At 47.8% G+C, this 21973-nt stretch overlaps 1 protein-coding gene across 1 annotated transcript; it reads left to right on the forward strand.

Annotated features, from left to right (window-relative positions):
* The first annotated feature begins 628 nt into the window (after positions 1 to 628).
* On the forward strand, positions 629 to 21533 carry LOC144683628 (uncharacterized). Its single transcript, XM_078546841.1, has 4 exons — positions 629 to 970; positions 10373 to 10494; positions 17825 to 18049; positions 20183 to 21533. The coding sequence occupies exons 1-4, from the start codon at positions 880 to 882 to the stop codon at positions 20195 to 20197; spliced, it is 453 nt and encodes a 150-aa protein (XP_078402967.1). The 5' UTR covers positions 629 to 879; the 3' UTR covers positions 20198 to 21533.
* The last annotated feature ends 440 nt before the right edge of the window (positions 21534 to 21973 follow it).

Genomic DNA, 21973 nt, shown 5'->3' on the forward strand with positions numbered 1-21973 from the left:
GGGATCGCAGACCATTCCCCTGGGATTCCTCTGACCCAGCCCCCTCCCTGCAGATCCTTCTGACCCTCCCCCTGGGATTCCACTGACCCTCCCCCTGATATCTCACTGACCTTCCCCCTGGGATCCCACTGAACCTCCCCCCTGATAGCTCACTGACTCTCCCCCCTGGGATCCCACTGTACCTCCGCCCCAGGATCCCCCTGTACCTCCCCCCTGGGATCCCACTGACCATCCCCCTGGGATCACACTGTACCTCCCCCTGCGATCGCCCTGTCCCCTCCCCCACCCCAGGATCCCACTGACCTTCCCCCCTGGGATCCCACTGTCCCTCCCCCCTGGGATCCCACTGTCCCTCCCCCCTGGGATCCCACTGACCCTCCCCCCGCCCCCCCCCCCACCCCAGGATCCCACTGTCCCTCCCCCCTGGGATCCCACTGTCCCTCCCCCCGGGATCCCACTGACCCTCCCCCCCCCCCCCCCCCAAGGATCCCACTGTCCCCCCCCCAAGGATCCCACTGACCCTCCCCCCGCCCCCCCGCCCCCCCCTGGGATCCCACTGTCCCTCCCCCCGGAATCCCACTGACCCTCCTCCCCCCCCCCCCCCCCAAGGATCCCACTGTTCCCCCCCCCCCGGGATCCCACTGTCCCTCCCCCCGGGATCTCACTGTCCCTCTCCCTGGGATCACACTGACCTCTACCCGGGATCTCTTCTGCCCCCCGTCCCCGGGCCCTGCGGCCTGTAGGCGGGGCGGAGGCGGCTCTGGGCCTGGGCTCGGGGCGCGGGGCGCGGCCTTGGTGCCGAGTTCCGGCCGGGAGGCGGCGGCAGGTTTTAGCTTCCTCGGGCGGTGCTGAGCGGCAGCTCCGGGACCGGGAGACACTATGAGGAACCTGGAGGCGAAAACCGCGGCCATCGTGGACAGACTGTTCGAGGAGGAGGAGAACTCACTGGAGACCGACTGCAGCAGCTCAGGTACCGGCCCAACCGAGCCCGGGGCCCCCGGGGGCTGGAGGGGGGAACCAGCCGGGAGAGAGTTCACCTTCCCGGGGCATCAGTGACCCGACCCGGGGCCAGAGACTGTCTCCGGATACCCCCCGGGGCGGGTCTCCGGATACCCCCCGGGGCGGGTCTCCGGATACCCCCATACCCTGGGGAGAGCCTCTAAATACCCCAGGGAGTGTATCTAAATACCCTGATAACCCCAGGATCATCTCTAAATTCCCCCAAATACCCCCATACCCCCTGACAAGCATCTCTCAATACCCCCATACACCCACGAGCATCTCTACATGCCCCCATATTCCCAGGGAGCATCTCTACATGCCCCCATATTCCCAGGGAGCATCTCTACATGCCCCCATATTCCCAGGGAGCATCTCTACATGCCCCCATATTCCCAGGGAGCATCTCTACATGCCCCCATATTCCCAGGGAGCATCTCTACATGCCCCCATATTCCCAGGGAGCATCTCTACATGCCCCCATATTCCCAGGGAGCATCTCTACATGCCCCCATATTCCCAGGGAGCATCTCTACATGCCCCCATATTCCCAGGGAGCATCTCTACATGCCCCCATGTTCCCAGGGAGCATCTCTACATGCCCCCATGTTCCCAGGGAGCATCTCTACATGCCCCCATGTTCCCAGGGAGCATCTCTACATGCCCCCATGTTCCCAGGGAGCATCTCTACATGCCCCCATGTTCCCAGGGAGCATCTCTACATGCCCCCATGTTCCCAGGGAGCATCTCTACATGCCCCCATATTCCCAGGGAGCATCTCTACATGCCCCCATATTCCCAGGGAGCATCTCTAAGTACCCCCATGTCCCCTTGCCCTTGGGGAGAGTCTCTAAATACGCCCATACCCCTGGGAGCGACTCTAAATACCCCCGTACTCCTGGGAGTGTCTCTAAATTCCCTCATATGTCTTGGAGCATCTCTAAATACACCCATACCCCATGATGAGCATCTTTAAATACCCGTATACACCCACGAGTATCTCTACATGCCCCCATATCCACAGGGAGCATCTCTAAATATCTCCCTATCCCTGAGTAGCATTTCTAAATACCCCATGCCTCCAGGGCATTTTTAAATACCCCATGCCTTCGGGGCATCTCCAAACACCCCCGTACCCCCAGGCGAGTGCCTCTAAACGCCCCCATACCTCCGGGGAATGCCTCTAAACTCACCCATACCCCCGGGGAGTGCCTCTAAACTCCCCCATACCCGCGGGGAGTGCCTCTAAACGCCCCCATACCCCCGGGGAGTGCCTCTAAGCACCCCCGTACCCCCAGGCGAGTGCCTCTAAACTCACCCATACCCCCGGGGAGTGCCTCTAAACGCCCCCATACCCCCGGGGAGTGCCTCTAAACGCCCCTGTACCCCCGGGGAGTGCCTCTAAACACCCCCATACCCCCGGGGAGTGCCTCTAAATGCCCCCGTACCCCCGGGGAGTGCCTCTAAACGCCCCCGTACCCCCGGCGAGTGCCTCTAAACGCTCCCGTACCCCCGGGGAGTGCCTCTAAACACCCCCATATCCCTGAGCAGCGTATCTAAATACCCCCATGCCTCCAAAGCATCTCTAAATACCCCCGTACCCTCAAGCGAGAGTCTTCAAGTACCCTGTACCCACAGGGAGTGTCTCTAAATACCTTCCTACTCCTGGGGAGTGTCTCCAAATAACCCCATCCCCCATGGGTGCTTCTCCAAATACATAAGAACTAGGAGCAGGAGTATGCAATTCAGCCCCTCGAGCCTGCCCCGCCATTCAATACGATCATGGCTGATCTCATTTCAGCCTCAACTCCAATTTCCCGCCCTCTCCCATAACCTTTCAACCCGTTACTAATTAAAAATCTGTCTACCTCCTCCTTAAATTTATTCAGTGTCCCGGCATCCACTGCATGCTGAGGTAGTGAATTCCACAGATTCACGACCCTTTGAGAAAAGTAATTTCTCTTCATCTCTGATTTAAATCTACCACCCCTTAGCCTAAAACTATGGCCTCTCGTTCTAGAATGCCCCACAAGGGGAAAGATCCGCTCCACATCTACTTTGTCTATCCCCTTTAGCATCTTATATACGTCAATTAGATCTCCTCTCATCCTTCTAAACTCCAGCGAGTATAGGCCTAAACTGCTCAATCTGTCCTCATAAGACAAGCCCTGCATCTCTGGAATCAATCTAGTAAACCTCCTCTGATCCGCCTCCAATGCAACTACATCCTTCCTCAAGTAAGGGGACCAAAACTGTGCACAGTACTCCAGGTGCGGTCTCACCAATGCCTTGTACAGTTGCAACAACACTTCTCTATTTTTATACTCTATTCCTTTAGCAATAAATGCCAAAATTCCATTTGCCTTCCTTATTACTTGCTGTACCTGCATACTGGCTTTCACCGATTCATGCACGAGGACACCCAGATCCCTCTGCATTGAAGCATTCTGAAGTTTCTCTCCATTTAAATAATAATCCGCCTTTTTATTCTTCCGACCAAAATGGATAACCTCACACTTATCCACGTTAAACTCCATCTGCCATATTTTGGCCCATTCACCTAACATGTCCCATTCCACCTAACCTGTGATTCTGTTCATATCCATTTGTAAATTTCTTATTTCTTCATTGCAACTTACTTTCCTACCTATTTTGGTGTCATTTGCAAATTTAGCTATAGTACCTTCTATCCCTGAATCCAAGTCATTAATCTAGATTGTAAATAGTTGGGGCCCAAGGACCGAACCCTGTGGCACCCCACTAGTTACAGCTTGCCATCCAGAAAAAGACCCATTTATCCCGACTCTATGCTTTCTGTTGGTTAGCCAATCCTCTACCCAAGCTAATATATTATCCCTAACTCCGTGTGATCTTATCTTGTGTATTAATCTTTTGTGCGGCACCTTATCAAAGGCCTTCTGGAAGTCCAGATATACTACATCTACAGGATCCCCATTACCCACTTTGCTTGTCACATCTTCAAAGAACTCTAGCAAATTAGTCAAACACGATTTACTCTTCATAAAACCATGCTGACTCTGATGGATTGCATTTTGACTTTCCAAATGCCCCGTTACTACTTCCTTAATAATGGATTCCAACAATTTCCCAACGACAGACGTTAAACTAGCTGGTCTATAGTTTCCTACTTGCTGCCTCCCCCCATTTATAAATACCCCCATACTCCCCAGAGAGTGTCTTTAAATACCCCCATACCCCCAGACAGTGTCTGTAAATACCCCTATACCCCCAGAGAGTGTCTCTAAACCTCCCTCCTTCTCGCCCTGCGGCGAGTCTCGAAACCACCTGCATTGGTTTCGGAAAATTGTGGGTTTTCAGAACCAACCTAACTGCAGAGCAGAGTTTCTGCCATATTTGGTTGCTACCACTTCCACCTTCAAGAGAAAATGTTATGCAGCATAATGAAAGAGTATCTGCAGAAAGACTGTATAGAGTGCAAATACTATCTCTTATGTTCAAGGAGGCCCGTAATCAAAATGGAACAGTTACCTTACCTTGCATGATTCTCAGTTCACTCCTTTTGCACAAGCACCTTCATGGAGCTGGCCCATGCATTGAGGTTAGTGTCAAATAAGGCCACCCTCCCTTGATGTCCTTCATTGTAGCAGGACCTCCAGTCAGTATCAAAGTGAGCAAATGTTCATATGTCTCTGCTTTGCCATTATGGATAATCAGCCTGCTCCTTATGACTGCATTCCACTATTATTGGAACAACAGCTCTTTAAGTGCTGCTTCCTCTGACAAAAGGAAATGTTTATATATATATATCACAGACTATACTGCACTATTTGTACATACAGACTCTACTGTGTGTGCATTTCTGCATGTGTGCTTGCGCTAACCGTTTTCTATTTGCGCTGCATTATTCATTCTGAAAAATAACTATTGTAAACATACAATGGGGGCAGAATAATTTGAAACTGGTCTGCAGTTCTGAATAATAGAAGGCAAGGCAGAATCCAGAGACCCAGAGAACCTACAAAAGTTAGTCACCACTGCCATTGACCGCTTCCTCCCAATCCCCTGATGCATTGTTGTTATAAACGTCTCAAGAGGACAGTTGATATTCTCAGGCTCACCAGCACTGGTCACTCTGTGCTCTTAAAGCAATAGCCCCAGTGAAACGAAGGCACCATCTGAGAGCTACCACTGTCACTAGGAATGCTGGACTTGTCCTGTGTACCTTTCTAGTCAGGGGAAGGAAAAACAAACCTTTGCAGGTCCCATGGCTAGGTGTGCTGTGAGTGAAACATGGCCAAAAAAAATGCAGTCTAGAAGGAGAAGACCAAGGCAGGAGAATAAGGCTGAAGACAGAGAGTACAGTGAAATTACCAGGGCTCTTGCCTCTTGTATCCATTATTTATGCCTTTCTGTGATTGGATACCTCAGAAATATGGCTCTTAACTGAGGAATTTTCTCAAGGGCCCATCCAATTAAGGTAACACTGCTTTCAGCCCTTTGAGCCTTGAGACTGCACGTGAAGGATGTAGAAAGTCATACAGCACATTGCGCCTCTCCCCCTGCTCAAACACTCTGTTTTTAAAGCACTCATATCCCTTGTTTCTCAGTGGCACTGATAGTTCCAGTGTGGATTCTAGTTCCAGCATGGGACAAGCATAGTTAAGATCTTAAGGGCAACTTGTGATGTGCAAACGTTCACCTCCCACGAACAAAAAAAAAATCTCCATGGTTCCTTTTGGCAAATCAGTTCAGTGATTGAAATCCCAAGACTGGTTTCGTGTATGGTTGCCTGGCAATTATTTTGGAGATTGCAGTCTGAGCGTCCAGACCCTGGCTTTCCCCTGTACTGGGAGAGGCTTCGCTTTACACAAACAGAAACATTTAATGTAGCAACCTGGAGCTGGAAATTACAAGGGATTCAAGATGTGGATTGGGAAGGATTCAAGAGTGAGAGCTGAGCAGTACCACAGATGAGTGACTGAGGTGGTCTTGCACAGTGGGGGCAAGATTCTCTTGGGTAACGCTACTTCGTGGGAAAGCCATAAGATTATGGAAAAGAGCTTGATTTAGGCACTTATACAGAGAAAGCTGGAAACAGAGAATTTGATTTTTGACGCATTAGAATATAATGTGGTATGAATACTTCCTGCTGTACAAACTGTTTATGCCATTTCTCCAAGGTCTCCCCAGATGTTACGGCAGACAGTTGCCTGAAGTGTTGTGTAGCCACATCTTTCCATATCCCATGATGCCCCTTTCCTTCAATCACCTATCCAACCTGTTCTTAAATGTTGATGTGATCTCCAATGCATTCCATAGTCTCATAGCCCTGCATACAACTGTTTCTTTAGCTCTCTTTCATTTATATCGAGATCCCATTTGAGCTAGACCACTTGGTCACTGGAAACAGTCTATATCTGTCAACTTTCCCATCCCTTCAAAATGAGGAGCAAACTCAAATATTTGAAATGGGCACTTGCCATCAGCACAGCAACACCAAGAGCAGGTCTTCTTTCTCCTTTCCAAAGGAGTCCACTCCTGATCAAGATGCCCAACTTCTGGAGAGTCTTAAGTGTCCTCCTGTGAGAGACTGGAGTTAGGAACTACCCCAGGGAACAACATAATGGATAGACATCTTGCCATAAAATGCAGTATTTCATTATCAGAGAGACTTTTATCCTATTGGAACAGAAACTCTGAAAAGGTGGCATGGTGTCTCACTGGAAATCTAAAGGTTCTGTCTTTTAAAATTAAAATCTTCTAATTGAAAACGATAAAAGAAATTAAAGTTAACCACCATGTATCATCTTTAATGTGAAGAATCAATAGAAATGTCCCTCGAGCCCTTGTAGAAATGTCTTCAACACCTGGACTTTTTTTATATTCATCCTTGGGATGAGCTTTGCTGCCAAGGTCAGTGTTTATTGCCCATCCCTAATTGCCCTTGAACCGCTGCAGCCCCTGTGGTGTAGGTACACACAGTGCTGTTAGTGAGGGAGTTCCAGGATTTTGACCCAGCGATAGTGAAGGAACAACGATATAGTTCCAATTCAGAATGGTGTGTGACTTGGAGGGGAACTTCCAGGTGGTGGTGTTCCCATGTATCTGCTGTCCTTGTCCTTCTAGATGGTAGTGGTCGTGGGTTTGGAAGGTGCTACCTAAGGAGCCTTGTTGAGTTGCTGCAGTGCATCTTGTAGATGGTACACACTGTCGCTACTGTGCATCAATAGTGGACTGAGTTAATGTTTAAGGCAGTGATCAAGCAGGCTGCTTTGTCCTGGATGACCTGTCACGACCACATGAGGAGGAGTAAAAATGACTCCCCTAACCTACCACTTCAAGTCTGGCCATAACAGGGATTTTTGTGAATTTAGCAAGGATGTGCTTTGCCAATACTGCAGGAGCCTCACTATATATGCTTTATAAAGAATTAGCCAAACAGATTTTCTGAGCTTAAACAAAGAATAAGATAAGTTTATTGATCCTACTTCCTGAATTTAAAAAAACTAGGTAAATCACAGCCACTATTCATACACCACATGCATTCTCTGGGCCCACACACACAATAGTACAGATGGTAAATAAGAGGATAGGCTTAAAGATGCTTTACATTTGTGAAGAAGATAAACAGTCGAAGAAATATATGGTTAACTGTCCTTTGGCTGATCTCGATGCAGTGATTCCATATTGCAACCATTTTGTTCAGTTCTCTTCCTGGGTGTAGTTGTACGGAGCAGACTTCGATGTTTTTATTCCCAGAAAACCTCAGTTTGCAGCAGATTTCTCTTCTCAGGGTGGTTACTTTGCAAATCCAGACACAATACTTTATAGAGAAAGATAGAGAGAAACAGATTCCTTGTAGCATTTCAGTTCAGCATTCTGATCTTTGCTTGTGATCTGGTTTGGTAAAACGGTTCTTAAAAGTGTTGCTGGCTGTTTATTCCAGAGGAATTCGATTACCATGTCTGCTATAGTCATTGTTTTGTAGAATAGCTAATTGCATTCTGATGTCTCAGAAACTTTTGAAGAGCTTCAAGATAGTGTGAAAGACAACAGGAGTTGGGGTCTTTTACACTCCTCAGGGGTATTTGGGTGTCTGTTCCCTTTTCATCCCATTTGGGTAGAATGCAAGTTGTATATTTTAGCTGGTTAGCAGCCCTCCATTGTCTTAATAGGATTACAGTATATTGTTTTTTTAAATCCAGCCACAAAAAGGAGAATTAGAATTTTTTTTTAAAAAGCACGTCCTCACCGAGGTGCCGAGCTTCTTGAGTGTTGCTGGAGCTGCACTCATCCAGGCAAATGGAGAATGTTCCATCACGTTCTTGACTTGGGCCTTGTGGATGGTAGCGAGGCTTTGGGGAGTCAGGAGGTGAGTTACTCGCCACAGAACTCCCAGCCTTTGATCTGATCTTGTTTACATGGCTTGTCCAGTTCAGTTCTGCTCAATGGTTATCCCCAGAATATTGATGGTGGGGGATTCAGTAGAGGTAATGCCGTTGAATGTCATGGGGAGGTTCTCCCTAGGCAGAGATGCTCATTGATTTCCTCGCACTTGTGTGCCATGAATATTATTAGCAATTTGTCAGTCCAAGCATGAATGTTGTCCAGGTCTTGCTGCATGTAGGCACGAACTGCTTCAGTGTTAGATGACTTGTTATTGGTACCGAACATTGTGCAATCATTAATCAACAGCCCCATTTCTGACCTTATGATGGAGGGAAGATCATTAAAGCAGCTGAAGATGGTTGGGCCGAGGACACTACCCTGAGGAACTCCTTCAGTGATGTCCTGGGGCAGAGCTGATTGACCTCCAACAACCACAACCATCTTCCTTTGTGCTAGGTATGACTCCCAGCCAATGGAAAGTTTTCCCCCTGATTCTCTGACTCGTTTTGCTCCTTGATGCCACACTCTGTCAAATGCAGTCTTGATGTCAAGAGTAGTCACTCTCGCCTCACATCTTGAGTTCAGCTCTTTTGTTCATGTTTGAACCAAGGCTGTAATAAGGTCAGCAGCTGAGTGGCTCTGGTGGAACCCAAACTGAGCATCAGTGAGCAGGTTTTTACTGAGTAAGTGCCACTTGACAGCACTGTAAATGACATCTTCCATCACTTTGCTGATGATTGAGTAGATGAGTGGAGAAGTAATTGGACGGATATTTGTCCTGGATAGATGCCAGTGTTATATCCATACTGGACCAGCTTGGCTAGGGATTGCAGCTAGTTCTGGAATACAAAACTTCAGCACTATAGCGAGATGATGGCCCATAGCCATTGCTATACCCAGTGCCTTCAGCCAATTCTTTTATGAAGTGAAGCAAATTGGCTGAAGATTGGAATCTAGGTTCCTGATCTCAGAAAGAGGCCAAGATGGATCGTCCACTCGGTACTTCTGGCTGAAGATGGTTGCAAATGCTTCAGCCTTGTCTTTTGCACTGAGGTGCTGGGCTCCCCCATCATTGAGGATGGGGATATTTGTGGAACCTCCACCTTCAGTGAGTTGTTTAATTGTCCACCACCATTCACGACTAATGTGGCAGGACTGCAGAGCTTAGATCTGATTCATTCGTTGTGGGATTGCTTGGCTCTGTCTATCGCTTGCTGCTTCTGCTTGGCATGCGTTGTAGCTTCACCAGGTTGACACCTCATTTCTAGGTATGCCTGGTGCTGCTCCTGGCATGCCCTCCTGCACTCTTCATTGAACCAGCTTTATGGTAATGGTAGAGTGGGGGATATTCTGGATCAGTAAGTTACAGATTGTGGTTGAGTACAATTCTGCTACTGCTGCTGATGGCCCACAGCATCTCATGGATACCCAGATTTTAGCTGCTAGATCTGTCCGAATCTATCCCATTTAGCACAGTGGTAGTGCCACACAATATGATGGACGTTATCCTCAATGTAAAAAAGGGACTTTGTCTTCACAAGGCCTGTGTGGAGGTCACTCCTACGTATACTGTCACAGACAAATGTATTTACAACTGATAGATTGGTGAGGACGAGCTCAAGTAGATCTTTTCCTCTTGTTGGTTCCCTCACGTGCCACAGACCCAGTCTAGCAACTATGTCCTTTAGGACTCGGTCAGTGGTGCTACTGAGCCACTCTTTGTGATGAACATTGAAGTCCATCACCCGGAGTACATTCTGTGCCCTTGCCATCCACAGTGCTTCTTCTAGTTGGTGCTCAACAAGAAGGAGCACTGATTCATCAGCTGAGTGAGGACAGTAGGTGGTAATCAGCACGAGGTTTCCTTGTCCATGTTTGATCCCATTTCTCTTCAGCTTTTCATGTTTTTATGTTCGTCTTTGCTCCAATGAATAACATAAGTAAACAGAGGAGGATTGTGTTTCTGGTTCATTTATAAGACATTTTGTACTTTGCATTCCAGAGGATGAGGATGTCCTCAACATAGCTCGCTGTCTGCGGAAACTCGGCGATGAGTACAATGAAGTGATTCAGTCACATGTGAAAGATCTTAAGCCAGAGTTTAATCAGCTGGTAACGGACCAGGTATGTCAGACTTCTTTAGAAATGCATGTTGAACCTTGATAGATGCAGTACATTTTGATGTTTTGCACACACAAGATACAAGCTACCACTGAAAGCTTGTTAAACTGGGATACAGTGTGTCAGAGAGGGTGGGGAGTTGGATGGGGTACAGTGTGTGTGTGTCAGAGAGGATGGGGAGTTTAACAAGCTTTCAGTGGTAGCTTATTTGTAGACTACTCGGCAGGTCCAAGTGCCATTTCGTCAGCATTAAATAGGTGTTACTTTCGTTCCTTCCCACTGACCACTTTCAATAATACAGAGCCCTCATACTAAACCCAATTATAAACCTCCGACTGAGTGTGAGCAGATGACAAACATTGTGTAACTACTTAACAAACCACCATCACCTCATTGATAGGAGAAGAAAGAAACATGAGAACAAGAAAATCTCAAGGAAAATTCTGAGAAAGAATTGGTGCTGCTTTCTATATCAACGAAAATTATTTTTTACATTAAAAGTAATGGATAATTGTTTAAACTAAGCAGTTAAAAGAAAATAATTTTTAAAATCGATACCATTTTGAATTTCTCTCACACCCCATCCAAATCCTCACCCTCTCTCACACACTGTACCCCATCAAACTCCCCACCCTCTCACACACACACTGTACCCCATCCAACTCCACACCCCCTCACACACATACGCACTGTACCACATCCAACTCCCCACCACCTCACACACACACTGTACCCCATCCAACTCCCCACCCTCTCACACACACTGTACCCCATCCAACTTCCCACACTCTCACACACACCGTACCCCATCCAACTCCCCACCCTCTCACACACACTGTACCCCATCCAACTCCCCACCCTCTCACACACACTGTACCCCATCCAACTCCCCACCCTCTCACACACACTGTACCCCATCCAACTCCCCACCCTCTCACACACACTGTACCCCATCCAACTCCCCACCCCCTCACACACACACTGTACACCATCCAACTCCCCACCCTCTCACACACACTGTACCCCATCCAACTCCCCACCCTCTCTCACACACTGTACCCCATCCAACTCCCCACCCTCTCTCACACACACTGTACCCCATCCAACTCCCCACCCTCTCACACACACTGTACCCCATCCAACTCCCCACCCTCTCGCACACACTGTACCCAATCCAACTCCCCACCCCATCTCACACACACTGTACCCTGTCCAACACCTCATCTTCTCACAAACACTGAACCCCATCCAACCCCCCACCCACTCTCTCTCACACACACTGTACTCAATCCAACACTCCATCCTCTCACATACACACTGCACCCCATCCAAGTCCCCACCCTCTCTCACACACACTGTACCCCATCCAACTCCTCGCCATCTCTCGCACACACTGTACCCCATCCAACTCCCCACCCTCTCTCTCACACACACACACGTGCACACACTGCACCCCATCCAACTCACCAACCCCTCTCACAAATACTGTACCCCATCCAAATCCCCCACCCTCTCACACACTGTACCCCATCCAAGCCCCCACGCTCTTTCTCACATGCTGTGTCCCACAGAACTCCCCACCCTCTCTCTCACACACTGTACCCCATCCAATTACTCCACACTCTCTCTCATACACACGCGGTACCCATTCCACACTGCACCCTCCCTCACTCACGCGGGCACACACACGCATTTATCCCATCCAACTCCCCAACGTGTCTCTCACACTGTACCCCATCCAACACCCCACCCTCTCTCTCTCACACTATACCCCATCCAACTCCCCACCCTCTCACACACACTGTACCCCATCCAACTCCCCACCCTGCCACACACTCCTTACACCATCCAACTCCCCAACATCTCTCACACATACTGTACCCCATCCAACTCCCCACCCTCTCACACACACTGTACCCCATCCAACTCCCCACCCCCTCTCGCACACACTGTACCCCATCCAACTCCCTACCCTCTCACACACACTGTATCCCATCCAACTCCCCACCCTCTCTCGCACACACAATCCAACACCCCACCCTCTCACACACACTGTACCCCATCCGATTCCTCCACACTCTCTCTTACACACACGCTGTACCCATCCCACACCGCACCCTCCCTCACTCACATGGGCACACACACGCATTTACCCCATCCAACTCCCCAACGTCTCTCACACACACTGTACCACATCTAACTCCCCACCCTCTCTCACACACTGTACCCCATCCAACTCCCTACCCGCTCTCTCTCACTGTACCCCATCCAACTCTCCACCCTCTCTCTCACACTGTACCCCATCCAACTCCCCACCCTCTCTCACACTGTACCCCATCCAACTCCCTACCCGCTCTCACACACTGTACCCCATCCAACTCCCCACCCTCTCACGCACACTGTATCCCATTCAACTCCCCACCCTCGCTCTCAGACACTAGACCCCATTCATCTCACCACACTATCACATCCAACCCCATCCAACTCATCACTCTGTCACACACACTGTACCCCATCCAACTCCCCACCCTCTCTTACACGCTGTACCCCATCCAACTCCCCACCCTTTCTCACACACACTGTACCCCATCCAACTCCCCATCCTCTCTCACACACTGTACCCCATCCAACTCCCTACCCTCTTTCTCACATTCTGTACCCCATACAAAACCCCAACCTATCTCACACACTGTACCCCATCCAATGTAACCCACCCAACTCCCCACCCTCTTAAACACACTGTGCCCCATTCATCTCCCCACCCTCTCTCTCACACTGTACCCCATCCAACTCCCCATCTTGTCACACACACTGTTCCCCATCCAACTCCCCATCCTCTCACACATACTGTACTCCATCCAACTCCCCACCCTCTCTGACACACACACACACACACACACTGTACCCCATCCAACTCCCCATCCTCTCTGACACACACACACACACACACACACACACACAGTACCCCATCCAACTCCCCAGCCTCTCTCACACACTGTACCCCATCCAACTCCCCACCCTCTCTGACACACTGTACCCCATCCATCTCCCCACCCTCTCTCTCACATTGTACCCCTTCCAACTCCCCACCCTCTCTGACATACACACACACACTGTACCCCATCCAACTCCCCACCCTCTCTGACACACACACACACACACTGTACCCCATCCAACTCCCCACCCTCTCTGACACACACACACACACACTGTATCCCATCCAACTCCCCACCCTCTCACACACACTATATCCCATCCAACTCCCCACCCTCTCTGACACACACACACACACACACACACACTGTACCCCATCCAACTCCCCACCCTCTCTGACACACACACACACACACACACACTGTACCCCATCCAACTCCCCACCCTCTCTGACACACACACACACACACTGTATCCCATCCAACTCCCCACCCTCTCTGACACACACACACACACTGTATCCCATCCAACTCCCCACCCTCTCTGACACACACACACACACTGTACCCCATCCAACTCCCCACCCTCTCTGACACACACACACACTGAACCCCATCCTGCTCCCCATCCTCTCTGACACACTGTACCCCATCCAACTCCCCACCCTCTCACACACACTGTACCCCATCCAACTCCCTACCCTCTCTGACACACTGTACCCCATCCAACTCCCCACCCTCTTTCTCACATACTGTACCCCATCCAACTCCCCACCCTCTCTGACACACTGTACCCCATCCATCTCCCCACCTTCTCTCTCACACTGTACCCCATCCAACTCCCCACCCTCTCTCTCACACTGTACCCCATCCAACTCCCCACCCTCTCTCACACTGTACCCCATCCAACTCCCTACCCGCTCTCACACACTGTACCCCATCCAACTCCCCACCCTCTCGCGCACACTGTATCCCATTCAACTCCCCACAGTCTCTCTCAGACACTAGACCCCATTCATCTCACCACACTATCACATCCAACCCCATCCAACTCATCACTCTCTCACACACACTGTACCCCATCCAACTCCCCACCCTCTCTCACACGCTGTACCCCATCCAACTCCCCACCCTTTCTCGCACACACTGTACCCCATCCAACTCCCCATCCTCTCTCACACACTGTACCCCATCCAACTCCCTACCCTCTTTCTCACATTCTGTACCCCATACAAAACCCCAACCTATCTCACACACTGTACCCCATCCAATGTAATCCACCCAACTCCCCACCCTCTTAAACACACTGTGCCCCATTCATCTCCCCACCCTCTCTCTCACACTGTACCCCTTCCAACTCCCCATCTTGTCACACACACTGTTCCCCATCCAACTCCCCATCCTCTCACACATACTGTACTCCATCCAACTCCCCACCCTCTCTGACACACACACACACACTGTACCCCATCCAACTCCCCATCCTCTCTGACACACACACACACACACACACACACACAGTACCCCATCCAACTCCCCAGCCTCTCTCACACACTGTACCCCATCCAACTCCCCACCCTCTCTGACACACTGTACCTCATCCAACTCCCCACCCTCTCTGACACACACACACACACACACACACACACTGTACCCCATCCAACTCCCCACCCTCTCTGACACACTGTATTCCATCCAACTCCCCACCCTCTCTGACACACACACACACACTGTACCCCATCCAACTCCCCATCCTCTCTGACACACACACACACACACACACACAGTACCCCATCCATCTCCCCACCCTCTCTCTCACATTGTACCCCATCCAACTCCCCACCCTCTCACACACACTGTACCTCATCCAACTCCCCACCCTCTCTGACACACACACACTGTACCCCATCCAACTCCCCACCCTCTCTGACACACACACACACACACACACACACACACTGTACCTCATTCAACTCCCCACCCTCTCTAACACACACACACACTGTACTCCATCCAACTCCCCAGCCTCTCTCTCACACTGTACCCCATCCAACTCCCCACCCTCTCTGACACACACACACACTGCACCCCATCCAACTCCCCACCCTCTCTCACACACTGTACCCCATCCAACTCCCCACCCTCTCTGACACACACACACACACTGTACCCGATCCAGCTCCCTGCCCTCTCTCACACTGTAACCCATCCAACTCCCCAGCCCCTCTCACACACTGTACCCCATCCAACTCTCCACCCTCTCTCACACACTGTACCCCATCCAACTCCCCAGCCTCTCTCACACACTGTACCCCATCCAACTCCCCAGCCTCTCTCACACACTGTACCCCATCCAACTCCCCAGCCTCTCTCACACACTGTACCCCATCCAACTCCCCAGCCTCTCTCACTCATTGTACCCCATCCAGCTCCGCATCCTCTCTGACACACACACACACACACACCGTACCCCATCCAGCTCCGCATCCTCTCTGACACACACACACACACATTGTACCCCATCCAACTCCTCATCCTTTTAAACACACTGTATCCCATCCAACTCCCCACCCTCTCACACACACACTGTACCATCCAACTCCCGAGCCTCGCAGAGACTCTGTACCCTCTCCATCTGCCCACTATGACAAAGACATACTCTTCTTAGAGTCAGATCATTTCAGCACAGGCAGCAAATGTAATGTATTTGATGGTAGTTATTGGACATTTGTCCCCATTGCTCCTTCACTTAGAGCAATTGATTTGCTCTTGATCAGAGACTGACATTTCATCGTCTTTGGAACTTGAACTTTATGGCTCTGGCTTTGCAAGCTGCTAGATACATCATGAGCTAATCATGTCATTCCTTATTCGGCCGTGTTGGTGAGACGAAGGGGGAATTAGCCTGTTATGATATTGCACAGTGGGGGTGAGGAGGAAGTGGCACACTGTTTTACGACATACAATTGGACTGTTCAATTCGACTGTGGAACATTAACCTCCTTCATTGGTACAGATTTTTGGATCTTTTAGGCAGATACTGTCCCATGCTTGGTGTTACCAGTCACTCCTGTACGGAAACCTTCTGTCCTCTATGGATCGCAGTTCTCTTTTATTGCTCAATATCTGTCAAACTTTAGCATGGACCAGGGATTATAACAGAGAACTCATGCCCCATATGCTGGCTGGTGTAATCTAGCACATCCCATCATGTGCATTCTCTGCTCTTTATAATTGGTGAACTGAAAAACATTCCAAATGAGAGATGACATCAAACCAACAACTGGTTTATTTCACTTTAAATACATGAATAATCAGAATACTGTTTTCTATGGTTCAGCAGTTCCTATGACTCCATGTCTCATGATAAAAATAGCAAGGCTGTAACTGTACTGATATTCTAGGTAAAGGTCAGCTATTTCCAAGCTAACTGGCTCCACATGTTCCTTGGATTAACACAGCCATTGTGGTATCTGTCTTCTGAGCCTGTTCTCAGGTCGGTATGTTTGGGATGGAGCCGGGTTGGTAGAAGGTGGTCTCTCAACCTGTTCCAAATTTGATCCATCCTTAGAACTATGACATGGTCCTTCGTTAGTCAATAAAGCTAGAAAGGTTGGCGTTTCTCAGAATGACCAGAGACTGGTATAAATGAGCAGTGTGCTTCTGGCCACTCCTAGGAACCATTCTATCACAGTGTGAAATGCTTGAGATTATGGGCAATGATCTTCCTTTTGTTTACCCATTAACATTTCAAATTACTATGGCGACAAAGTCAGAATCCATCTCCGATTGCAACAAGGTTGTCAAAAAAAATGGTGTATTTAACGTTGCAAGAATATTTTAAGAGAACAGCATTTAGTGTAGGCCATGCACTAAATGTAAAACCCAAGTATTACAGCCTTCTACAGGCTAATGATGATTACTTGAATGCAGGCTGCCCAGGCCCCATATCAAGAATGCTGTCCATCAGTCTCTCTCTCTTTCTCAAACACAAGTTCTTTTCAAAACTTTCCCCATTTCTTTCTCCTGCATACAGTAGATAGTCTCCCTGTGCATCCATTCTGTACTCATCACCCCGGGTGCACCAAACCCTCACAGCCCCTTTAGTCAAGATTTTATGTTTCATTTTGATGTGAAAGCAAAGCAAACAACACAAGACTGCATCAATTGAAAAAACAATGGGCAAAATGTGTCAAAAGAGCATGGAAAGAAGCATTGAAATAAAACTGGAGAGCTTAATTAAGGTGAAGGCAGGTCTACCTTTCAGGAATAGAATAGCTAGTTAGATTATCAAGAAATTATTCTAGATATCTCTTCATATCCAGGATGGATTTAGCTGTGCGGAGACCACCTGTTTGTTTTGATAACTCTTTAAAGGCAATTTCTAATGTTTCTTCAAGGGTGTTGAAGTGTTTTCCAGCATGGTCAGTCGGCTGAATAGCAATCCTGAACTGCAGACACATCTTCAACAGCTGGGTTCCGAGATGAACCTCCTGAGAATTGCTGTCGTTCTGGGTATGCATATTACTAAGGAAGTACCGGGATTGATTCCCAAGGTCAAGGCTGCCATGGTAACCTTCATCAATACAAAACTGCTGAGCTGGGTTCAAAGTTCAGGAGGATGGGTAAGTACAGTGTCCCAATATAGTGTTGGGTCACTTTTTCAATAGAGGTTGTTTTGCAATTTCAACACGTGTTTCCTCTTTTTGTGCCTGATCCTTTAGTTTGTCAAAAATCTGTTTGAGTTTCAGCTTTGGCTGAATGGTTCAATCCTTACGGACCAAGAACACAAGAAACAGGAGCAGGAGTAGAGCATTCAGCCCATCAAGCCAGCTCTGCTATTCAATACAATCATGGCTGATCTTGGATTTCAACTGTACTTCCCTGCTCGTTCCACATATCTCTTGATTCCCTGAAAGACCAAAAATCTGCCTATCCCAGCCTTAAATGTATTGAATAATGAAGCAAACACAACCCTGTGGGGTAGAGAATTCCAAAGATTCACAACGCTTTGAGTGAAGTAATTTCTCCTCAACTCAGTCCTAAATAATCGGCCCCTTATCCTTATCCTGTTTTAGATTCCCCCGACCAGCCGAATCAATCTATCAGCATCTACCCTATCGAGCCCTTTCAAAATCTTGTAAGTTTCAATGAGATTGCTCTCACTCTTCTAAACTCAAGAGAAAAAGGACCCAATTTCCTCCGCCTAACCATAGGACAGCCCCCTCATCCTTGGGACCAATGTAGTGAATATTTGCTGTGCCGCCTCCAATGTGAGTGTATCTTTTCTCCTGTATGGGGACCAGAACTGCGCACAGTACTCCATATGTGGAATCCTGAATCATCCTCTCTTGAACAGGTTATCTAGGCAGACACATTTGTGCCATATTGAGTGAGCACTGCACTATCAGAGGTGATATCTTTTGGATGAGATGTTAAACCTCTTGGAAAGACATTCCAGATTGGCACTATTCAAGTAAAAGCAAGGAGTTTTCTTGGTGACCTGGCTGACATTAATTCGTCAGTGAACATCACCCATAATAGGTTTTCTAGTCTTTACTTCAAGTTTATGGAAATTGGCTCTTCATTTCCCGATGGCAGTGACTGTGCTTCAAAAGTAATGAATTGGCTGTGCATGCTTTGGAACTTCCTAAAGCCAGCGGAGGACGAGTGCTATCATTGAATGCAACCTAATGTTCAGCTTCCATCAGTTAAACACCCAGTTAATGTGTACCTGCTTTTAAATAAAGACCAGTTCTACTGGTGTGTTGGGTTTGTATAGGCAGCATGTAACAGCCATACAGACAAGGTGGTCCCAGTCTGTGTCATGTTAGATATTATGAAATGGAGATAAAAGATGCTTCATTGTCTCAGGATTAGAGAAAAGGGAGGCGCTCACTCCTGAGGACTATCCACTCACTCACTCCTGGAATGGACAGGATTAATCCAGTTATGATGGCCCATGATGGTTCAATAACCTGTTTCTATTCACAGAATAAGAGCTATTTCTTGGGTGAGGTATCTGAAGGCAGTCAGCAGCTAGGGATTATATCCCAGCAAGAGGCAGTGAAGGAGATAAAACTAGAAGAAAAAAGCACCAGGGATTGGCTTTGAAACCCAAACAGTGTCAGCCATTCCCTAATTCACTCAATACCAAGTGATTGGACAAGAAGGCTATGAGGAGAGAGTGGGACAGTGGAATTAGTTTGAGATTAATACAGAGCTATGGGAGAGGGAGGACAGTGGGATTAGTTTGAGATTGATACAGGGTTATGGGGAGAGAGTGGGACAGTAAGCAGAGAACAACAAACTGGAGGCCAGCATTCTGGTTGCTGTCAGGTTTGTACTTGGAATTATTTGCTGAAGGGCTGAAACACAGCTGGGGTGAGGAAGGATTGGAGAAGGAAAGGCTAGAAGAGACCTGGACAGGTTACGGGTAAGATTTGGAGACCAAGAAGCTGTAATATTCTGGATGCTGGTGAATCATTCTGCTCTCTGCCCAACCTAAACTGGGGTGCAGTTAGTCTCTGATTCCTATCTGCAACAAGAACAAGACCATGCCTCATCCTGCAACCACATAGCTGGCTGACAGTGCAGAAGTTAAATACCAAACATTTCATTTCTACTCTGTAATTAGAGAGAAATGGGGCTGATTCATGTTGCAACAGATACAGGACTACCCAAGTTTGAACTAGAAAACTTGACTGGAATCTCTTGTGCTTTGTATCTGTAATTAGTTTTTTTATATTTCCTTTTAGGAGAAACTCTTATGAGCTGTGCCCACCCATCGCAATGGGTGAGGGAATGTCTGAGACAGATGAAAATTAAAATACTCCAAATACGATTTGACAATCAAGCTTGACAATGAAGAACATTCTACATCCCAAATGCCACCCTCCATTTTCAGTACAATCTCCCTGGAGTTAAATGGCTACCAAGCAATTTCACAACCTCCTGCTAAGAGCCTTGTGATGAGCAGATAGTTAGTCCGATGAGAGATTATGATGCCTTTCCCTTGGGGTAAGAGTAATGCACCTGCTGTATGTGCATGAGAGTAAAAAGGAAATTGTGAGTCAGCCCAGGAGTGAAAGTCACAGCATCTGCTAAACTGCAGCTACTGAAGGAAAGAAAACAAGTGACTGGGAGGAGTGAGAGCAACAAAATTGAATAACTGATTTTTAGCTTCTGTTCACATGGAGCCATTCAATGGATGACTTGGCATGTTTAGTGTTTGAACGGGTTAGTTAGATTTGGTAATGGTAAAGAATGGGTTTCGTTTGCTTTCAAATGCATAAAAGTAGTTGATGAAATTGTTTTTTCTCACAAAATGGGCTAGCTGACGTAAATTGACACTTTGTTTATGGTAAGAATTAGTCATCAGACTTCTGGTTTCTTCCAGATATCTCAAAATCTCAACCAATTTGGTTTTGGCATATCAAAAGCCACTGCCAATGTCAAACATTTTATTTGAATATCACGGTTGAAAGGTTCAGGGTTAGCCACCAAGAGTGAGAGCTATGATAGATTTAAGATATCAAGCTTTAGTTTTTATAAACCAATTCATCAAAGAAACCCATCTCACTTGCCACATTAATTGGAAACTTAATAGTGTCACCGTCTTGAGGCGGGGGAAGAGGCCACAGTACTGTCATGTGGGGAGGTGTGGGGAACTTAACATTATTACAGCTATCAAACCAATTTTCAATGTACCTCAAGGAAGTGTGCATCTTAGACCCCTCACATTAAAGACTCTACGTATTGCTATTTGAGGATGCCTGGTTAGGAAACCTGCAGTCTAGTGCTAGTTCAGTTTTCTGTGCACAGCCTTTTACAGTTCTACAGTGTTCTTGTCCCACTTCTCACTCAGTGTTTCTTAATTCAATATATAAACGTGAAGGGGCCTTGGCTTCCTCCCAGTTGAAACCATGCAGTGTTAATGGACTTGTTGCACATTAGAAGGCAGTGTAATCATGCTGAAAATTATTTGTAAGGAATGATCATGAATGTACCAGAGAGGATTAAACACTTTACCATGCACCTTGTCATTTTACAGAATTGAATGTGCAGACTGAACGCTGATGGCAGGAATAAAATGTTGCTGGATTGTTACTTGTAGGCGTGGTGTCAAAATCATTTAAATACCAGAAAACCAGTTTCTTTTCACCATTTATGTATGTGCAGTTCCTGTGTATTACTCAGCAGTTTTTCTATATTTTTTCCTTATTTAAAATTGTGGTTAGAAAGTAGAACTTGCTACCACGGGGAGTGACTGAAGCAAACATCATTTAAGGGGAAGCTAGATAAGCACATGATGGAAAAATGAATAGACCATGCTGGTACATTTAGATAAAGGGTTGGGACGAGGCTTGTGTGCAGCACAAACACCAGCAATGGACCTTTCGGGTTGGTGACCTTTCTGTGCTGTGCATTTTGTGATTCTATATAAAATTCCTTCCCTTAGTTTAAGGACAGGACAGACATCTTTGTACTGCACCTTGTACTCACATGGGTGTTGTTGCAAAAATTGTGCTTAGTGGTTTTTCCTATAC

This window comes from Cetorhinus maximus, chromosome 8 (assembly GCF_964194155.1).
Source record: "Cetorhinus maximus chromosome 8, sCetMax3.hap1.1, whole genome shotgun sequence".
Lineage (NCBI taxonomy): Eukaryota > Metazoa > Chordata > Chondrichthyes > Lamniformes > Cetorhinidae > Cetorhinus > Cetorhinus maximus.